General features: G+C 35.3%; 1 protein-coding gene across 2 annotated transcripts; it reads left to right on the forward strand.

The window, feature by feature from the left end:
• LOC107813109 (uncharacterized) lies at nucleotides 1-6,198 on the forward strand. 2 transcript variants are annotated; one of them, XM_016638322.2, is made up of 8 exons: nucleotides 1-249; nucleotides 2,058-2,134; nucleotides 2,897-2,938; nucleotides 3,252-3,293; nucleotides 3,441-3,524; nucleotides 4,992-5,079; nucleotides 5,667-5,827; nucleotides 5,928-6,198. In XM_016638322.2, exons 1-8 carry the CDS (start codon nucleotides 72-74, stop codon nucleotides 5,946-5,948), a joined length of 693 nt encoding a protein of 230 aa, XP_016493808.1. In that variant the 5' UTR covers nucleotides 1-71; the 3' UTR covers nucleotides 5,949-6,198. The 2 variants fall into 2 exon arrangements, with proteins under 2 accessions (XP_016493808.1, XP_016493810.1); XM_016638324.2 differs by having other exon boundaries at nucleotides 7-249; nucleotides 5,730-5,827.
• Nucleotides 6,199-8,354: the final 2,156 nt, after the last annotated feature.

Consider the following 8,354-nt stretch of genomic DNA (forward strand, 5'->3'; position numbering starts at 1 on the left):
TAACGGTAAATAGCACTACTACTTAGTTGTAAGTAAATAGATAGAGAAATAAAGGGTGGAAAAAATAAGTGATGGCATCTTCTTCAATCAGCTTAACCTATGGAAACTTCTTCAGTAGATTGAACTGTAATAAGCAACCAATTTTACCAAATTATATCAAGAATTCCCATATAACAGCTTTTTTCTCCACCCAAAATGGCCACCATTTGAGGCTTAAGCAACACCTTCCCATAGCAGCAGCTTCTGATGGTAAGTCTACTTTTATCTTGTCTTTCTCCTTCTTTATTTTTGCATCTAAATTCTTGTTCTTTTGTTCATATGAAATATACCGCTTTTCTTTTCCCACTTGAGAGATTGAGTTTGTATTTTGGTTAAAGAATTGATATTTTTAAGAGTGCAAGATTGTGGCTTCATAAGATAAAGAATGATGGGGTTAGGATTAGGAGGGTCAAAAAATTCTTTTTTGGTGTCAATTTTGGACATAGTTTTGACAGCTATTGGAGATAAATTTTCTTATTTGGAAACTACATAAACAACATTAACAACAACAACAACTACCAGTAAAATCTTACTGGTGGGGTAGGGGAGGGTAGTGTGTACGCAGAACTTACCCCTACCTGAGGGAGTAGAGAGCTTGTTTCCGAAGACCCTCGGCTCAAAAAAAAAGTATTTAAAATCTAACAGTACTAGAAATTATAATCTAAAAGTATTTAGGAAACATTCGAAAGAATTGCGGTAAAGGAAAAGTTTGATTCGCTAAATAGTGATATATGGTGTCATGTAAAATAGGATGGGGGAGTAAAATGTTTTGAAATCTAATAGAGTCTAGCAATTTAAACTAATCTTTTGATGTTATCTGTATGAATGATTTCTTTAACTATCTGTTCCACTCTGTAAAAGTTTCCACTTTTACCTTTAATTATCTCCAACTACCTTCAATAATGTACTCAAACTTATTGTTTAATGCGGCCAGAGGTGGAGGCAGAATTTGAAGCTTATGAGTTCAGGATTCCAGTTTTTTAAGTTATTGGGTTCTAAAATTAATAATTTGTACATATTCAATGAATTTCATAAGACAAATACAGGATTTGGACCAAAACTACTGGGTTCGGCCTAATCTGTAACCAAAACTCTAGCTCCATCCCTGGCTTACCAATAGTCCATGATCAACTCCTTTTATTAGAAGTAAGAACGGCTTCAAATTGCTACTGATGACGACATACTAGATCTAATTGTTTTTAATGCAGATTTTGTGCACATGTTTAATGCAACATCTGAAACATCCTAGTTTAGGTGTAGCAAATGCCAAGTGTGAAATACTAGATAGCCGTCTATGATTACAATGGTAATAGATTTGTCGACTTTGACATTATATCAGGAACTGAGCTTCTGCTTGATTTCCATTTGATTGGTATATTACAATAGGAGGCTTGATGTTCGAGGATATAGGATTGTGACATTAAAGGTAGGGGTAGAACCAGGTTTCTAGTTTTAAAAAAAAGATCTTTTTATTTCAAATTGTTCTCTTATTTTGCTTCCCGAGAATCAACCAAACAATTTTTACTTACCTTTTCACATAATCTTTCTTGTCATTAGGAAAAAGGGAAGAACAACAACTTGTACTTTTCTTAGAGTTTCTTAACTTATAATTTTTTTTAAAAGAACGTTTCATGTAATCCTAATTTAACTCCAAAAGCTGATAATTGGCACGTCGATACAGCGAATAGGTTTATCAATATGAGAGGAATTTTATATCTAATAACATATATCTGTTTGTGTTGAGATTTGATGCAAAATTTATAATTAAATATACAAAAGCTGGAAGGATCTACACATTATGATCCCCTGAATTTATGGTTAAATAGAATTAGCTGTAACAATCTATGTTTTCAAATGAGTTTCTATCTCTCATCATGTTATTTTCTATCATTAACTTTGTAGATGAGATTTTGAAGCTACTGTTTATTTGAATAACTTTTGCCTATTTGGCATCTGTTTTTGTTGTTCATGCAATTTCTGTTCACCATTTCGTTCTAACGCAATGCCCTCTTTTTCAGGCCTTCCCTCTGAGATTACTGATGAAGAATCTAAGTTTGTTTCTGTAAATCCTGAATATCCAAAATATGGTCCACCTGTAAGTTCTGGTTAGTTATTTTACAGTAGCATCAGTCATTTCTTTTCATCTTTCCATTTGTTTTGGTTGATCCTCTAAAAAGGCAACTTCCAATAGGAACAAGATATGTGGGAACTGCTATGAAATTGTGTGAGAAAATACATGTTTTAGTTATATTCTCAACCAAGGAAATATAAGTGGAGAGAATTACATTTCTAGGGCTCAACAAGTGTCCTGCCTAATATCTGGCAAAGAAGATGTGCAACTCGTTATCCAATGCAGTACAATAAAGTATTTCTTTGCCTAAGTTGCGGACAGCTTCTTTATCTTCTTTTTCCTATGTGGAGCTCATTTGAGTACTAGTTTAATGAGCGGGAGCATTTCTATCTGTATTTTATCATTTTGTTATGGACACAAACATGGACATAAATGTGTGTAATATTTTCATTTTTAAATGTTGAAATCAGCTATCAGAATTCGAACTTCCTGGCATTTCTGAAGGAGCTGAAATTTTTGAGTTTTCTGTATCTTCTAAGATGTATCAAAATTTATTTTTGTTCTAGTGAAGAAGTTACTGCAAAGGGAAGTATATCTTGCTTTAATGACTGTATACTATGGTGTATAAGAGCCAATACTTGATGGCGATTTTTGGATGGCCTTCAAATGTTATCCTTTCAAGCTAAAAGTTTTCTAGAAAGATTAGCACGTATTTTGTGATTTTCTGGTATATTTTGCTCAATTTCTAATCTTAAATCAACACGTCGTGAATTACTGATTACACAGGCTTTGTTGTTGCTGGGATTTGAAGTGGACGAGGCAGCAAAGGTAAATTCAATTTTGATAAACTATAACACGTGGACGATTAGATATTCATAGAGTGTCTGTATTATTTTTCATTTGATATTCATAGGAGGATGAACTGCATTTTCTTTTTCATATGCTGAAGAATTAGGTCACTCTTCTCAACTGCTTTTTCCTTCTAGATCTTCCTCTTTTGTTTAGGTTCCCTCTTAATGCTAGTAATTTTGGGGTCAGTGCAGCATGCTTGTTGGAAAAAAACTTAGAACAGCAACTAAAATTGCGTCCTAGATATTCATTAGAATCCATAACTGATTCTGATACGCTTACCTTGTTGCAGATACAGCAACTTCTGAAGGAGATGGGTGGTGAATTCCTTCAGGTAAATTTCACTAGACATCTCATTGCTCTTGTGCGTTTCTTTTTGTCTAACCAGAAATTTCATGTAGTTGATGGTATTGTGCATTTCTAAATGTCATTTTCTTGAATTTCAATTCGAAGTTACATTTAATAAACATATATGCTGCAGGTCATTTTTTGTACCGAAGACATGATTTCTCGCTCACTTTGGGAAGCAATAAATACGAAACAGCCCAATTTGGATGCTTCAAAGGTCAGTCAACTGAATTCTTTGATAGATCATTGTGCTTCTGCACTCACCGGGCTGTTGAGATGTGAGATTATCTTCTTATATCTAGTACAATAATGGCACACACCATTGCATACACCCACTGTTGACATGATCATGGATGAATATAACTAGTGTTTGGCCGTGCTTTGAGCTTCAGTTTTTCGAGAAACAAACATTTTTCAGTAGAAGAAGAAAAAAATAGTAAACTGAAGAGCCCCCAGGGATTTGGTTAAATGGAAAAGGTAGCACAGGGCATGATGTATGGTAAGCATACGTCACGAGTTCGAGTCCTGGCTAGTGAGCCAATCATAGTATTTAAGTGGAGACAGGTACAAGACGGGTCTATTATACACTGAGTTTCGAAACTTGTAAACAGTGGATTTCTCGGTTACCAAGAATAAAATAGTAAATAGAAGATACAGCTTGCAAACATTATGATTCGAAACCTAAGCCCTAATTTGTTCAGCAGAACATGTGAATATGCTGCTTAATTTTTGTTACTTTTTAAAGTTAAAAAAGCATATTACCGCCTCCTTGATCTGTGGAAATAGACTAAAGCCTCTTATGAGTATATATCAGCATTTTTCCTTCCTGACCCTAGGTCTGAAGGTATGTGTGTTCTGGCTCGTTTTTCTTCACTAACTCATGTAAGCGTCCCAAATAGTACAATAAAATCCCTATGTATTAAACATTTAACTTGTGTAGTATATAGTAAAAAATAGTTTTATGATTGCTCAAAATTTTGGAGATTTTGTAAATAATATCGAGATATTGTAGTCTAGCAATTCAGCTAATCGAACAAGTAGTCTTTCAAACTGAAAGATTACTGATCTTAATGCTGATCATTGCAATAGGTTACCATTGGAAGCAAAAGATGCATATAGGAAACACAAACTAGCTAGGATTGAAGTGAAGTTACACTGGTAGGCCATTAGTTCCAGTCTTTGCTAAAAGTCTGTTTAATCCGTTTGGATTTGTATGTCAGTAGAGAATGTTGAGACCCCGCTGTTAAAGAACCAGACTATTGAGTATCAAAATGAAGCAGCTCCAAACAGAGGCGGATCTAGAGCAAAGGTTATGGGTTCCCGTGAACCCAGTAACTTTTGCATAGATCCTGTATTTGTACTAAAATAATCATTAAAAGTATAAGAATATTTAGCTTGGAACCCAGTTCGTTGGTCCAGTTATCATGTAGATTAATTTGAGATTGTTATAGGAACCCATAAACTTAAAATTCTGGATCCACATCTGGCTCCAAATGGAGAGACATAGGATACTGAGGATTCATATAGCAGGCCCCAACTATCTTGTAATTGCCGTGCTGCTGTTGTTTTAGTATATGCTTATCCGTGCCTTGTCCTGAGTTAATAAACTGTCATAAGAATCGGAAATTGCTCGTCTAAGCAACAGACTCATCATTACTCTAATGAGGAGGTATCCTTTATGCAGATAGCTAAACAGCTTCCACGAATTTGCTTCCTGTCTGGCCTTATGGGAGAGGAGATGATGATGTTTATTGACGCATTCGAAGAAAGTGGTAAATCGTTTCTTTCTGCATTCACAGCCGAGGTCTTCAACTTGACCAAACAATTATGTCTAAACAGAAAAAACTCATTGAAAAACAAATAAAACTTCTGCCTGCAGGACAGAACTGCGCGCCAGTTCTCTTAAAAATGTTTGAAAAGGAAAATCCAGTATTTCTAAACACTGTACTGCCTCAATACAGCATTATCTTGAGATCTAGGTGGAGAAACAGATTATCATAGAATAATTTATTATGAAAACACATGAGTGGAAGGATTTTTTTTGGTTGCTCCTTGAATGCACAACATACTATAATCTGCGAAGGCATAACATTTCACACTACATCTTGCAAATGCAAATCCTTCGATATATGGTGATGTTCTTTCCGTAGCAATGACAATTAAGGCATTCAACTGATACAATAGTAGATCGTTTTTTCATCTTTTATCAACTTTCTTTTTCAGTTTAATGTCGCATCTAAAATGATCTTTTACATGCTCAGAGGCTAATCTAGGATTTAAACTTGAGGGGTTCAAAATTTTAAATTTTGGGCTCATAATTTAATATTTGTTGAAAATTTAATGGTTTTCACATATATAGATATGTGCCATGTCGAAAATACTAGCTCCATTGGCCTCTGGTCATACTCCTGTTTCTGCACAGGGCTTGAGGATCCCGTCTTTGCTGCTCTAGTTGAAAACAGCGCCGACAAGCCATTACAAGAGTTAATTGATGAGATTATGGGAGATCATGAACTACTTGTAAGCTTAATACATTTCCTTTTGTTATATGAAGCACTTATATTAAGCAAAATATCAACAGGTTCTTCCTCATGGCTGATATTATCTTTTCTCGTTGCAGTCTGCAAGAAATTCGAGCTAGACGACAGGTCTGGCCGCCGAGGGAAAAAGTTCTACAAATTTGGTTTTATCTGTAGTCCGTGGACGATTTTGATTTTACTTAAGTTGTCGAATGTTAACATTCATTAAGGGCAATTCGGGTTCTTTTAATTACATCTGTCTGTGATAGGAAGGAGTCAGGCTTAAGTTTGTATGGTTTTTCATTTAAAACCCATATTAAGTTTCGAATTATTTTATGTGAGATAGAATGTGGTATAAGAATTCACGTGTTAGAGATGCGTGGTAAAAGTATTTTAAAGACAAAAATGCCTGCAAAGTAAGTAAACCATTCGTAAAAGTCTCTTCAATATAAATTATGCACAATATTATCCCTTCATTCTTGTTCATTGCATAAACAATCTTCCTTTATTATAATCCTGCATAACTAACATCTTAACCAAACCAAACCAATCCTTAGTGCTTCAATTTGAGGACATCCAATAAAATTGAACAAATTCAAGGGGCATTTAGACCCCAGGATTTGGAGATACATATGCTAGAGATTCCTCATCCTTCTCCAATTCAAGCATTTCCTCATTGTTTCCAAGGATCCACGCCTCAATTCAATCACTCTATCCATTTTCCACCAGAGTTAGCTGATAGAGTTGTCAATGTAGGTTTGCCTAGCCCAGCCCACACAAGCCTAGCCCAACGAAACAAAATTGTGAGGCTATACGGGTACTTATCCAATATCTTCCTTCCACACTATATTCAAATTCCACGTTTAAAAGGGGCATGAGGTCAAAAGCTCGATATATACATATATATATATATATATATATATATATATATATATATATATATATATATATATGTGTGTGTGTGTGTGTGTGTGTGTGTGTGTGTGTGTGTGTGTGTGTGTGTGTGTGTGTGTGTGTGTGTGTGTGTGTGTGTGTGTGTGTGTGTGTGTATGAATATGTGTCTTGTTACTGCATTATGAAGTAGGTTTGACCATTTGGACCGACCTTAAGCATATTTTTCTTGCAAAAGTACAATGAAAGTTACCAATCTAGGCCATAACCTTTTTGAGGCCCATATATTGTAATTACAAAATGCAGAGAGGATTTGGCCAAAACCTCTACAATAATTGACTAAGAGAGAAAATATGGTAATAGTTAAATTTTATATACTTTGTCTGATGTACAAGTAGAGAATTTATAATAACGTCTTCTGGGGATCTGAAAGGCCTCCACTTTCAACAAGCTAAGTGTCCTTGGAGTTTTCCAAGATAGTAGGTAATGGTTAATATGCTATCATTGTTGTGGAAATATATCCCTATTTGTATTAATTGGACTAAAAGTAGATCCACCAGATCGATGGACACTGGCCCATCCCTTTTGGATAAGGCAAATGTTAGAACTAATCAATTACACCTTTTTTTAGTGCTAGGCCTAAAGCTAGCCGTCTGTATAGTGAAGAAGCACCAAGTGAAGATTGAAATTTGCATTGTCCGAGTGCTAGGAAGATTTTGTAATGAAATATGAATAATCAGTAGATATAGCATTGTCTGGAAATTCACACGTTTAATTAATGTTTATAGCAAGTTAGTAAATCCTAACAAGTGTTCACGCGGGAGATATTTCCTTTACTTTTTCCATTATTTCGTGGATACATATATACTAGTTTTCCCAAAGTTCATACTATACCTTCTCCTTTTTCATGTATGGTTGATATCAAACAGTTCCAGATTTGTTTTTTCCCTGTCGAAAACAGTTCCAAATATGTCACAGGCAGAAGGAGAAGAGGGTCTTTCCCTTTCAAGTGGTGATTAAAGAGCGTAGTCTATCCATACATGAAAAAAATTCGAATATTTTTGGCTGCCGTAGTAAAGTCCTGTTATTAAACACATATGTTATAACATAACATGAAAAATTAGTTCTAAAGAAAACTTGGTGTATGCGGGTAAAATCAGGGGTAATGAGCACCCCTATTTACCGGTGGGGTGAACGAAGAGAGGACATAGCTGCGTGTAGCCGAAATCGAAGCCAGGAGCCACTCGTATCAAAAGCTCGAACAAAACACCTGCCCCCAGAGCCATCGAGACCATGCCCCCAGACCTGATTCGAACAACAAAACCTCGGAAAACATTGCCAAACGTCCGCACACGATTAACAAAGGACAGTAATATCCGTGCCTGGCCAGATTTTATGGCATGAATCTCCCCCATATCAACGATTGATCAGTGATTTGCGAAAAGGAAGATCTTTACCTTTTTAGAATTGTATTTAGGGTAAAACTCCCCTACTATATAAAGCGGAGGTTTATTATTCAATAGACTCTCTATAATAGGCATACCAAGGCAATATACATTTATTTTTCTCTGTTTCTAAAGAATTGTTCAAAGTTCTTGTTTTGGTTCATAAGTTCTTCATAAGTATTGGTTCGGAAC

The sequence above is a fragment of the Nicotiana tabacum genome, chromosome 11 (assembly GCF_000715075.1).
Source record: "Nicotiana tabacum cultivar K326 chromosome 11, ASM71507v2, whole genome shotgun sequence".
NCBI classification, from domain to species: domain Eukaryota; kingdom Viridiplantae; phylum Streptophyta; class Magnoliopsida; order Solanales; family Solanaceae; genus Nicotiana; species Nicotiana tabacum.

Coding starts and splice junctions, on each gene's coding strand:
- LOC107813109 (XM_016638322.2), top strand. CDS start 72: ATGGCATCTTCTTCAATCAGCTTAACCTATGGAAACTTCTTCAGTAGA. Junction 2,135..2,896: donor ATCCAAAATATGGTCCACCT/GTAAGTTCTGGT, acceptor CTGATTACACAG/GCTTTGTTGTTGCTGGGATT. Junction 5,828..5,927: donor TGGGAGATCATGAACTACTT/GTAAGCTTAATA, acceptor TTCTCGTTGCAG/TCTGCAAGAAATTCGAGCTA.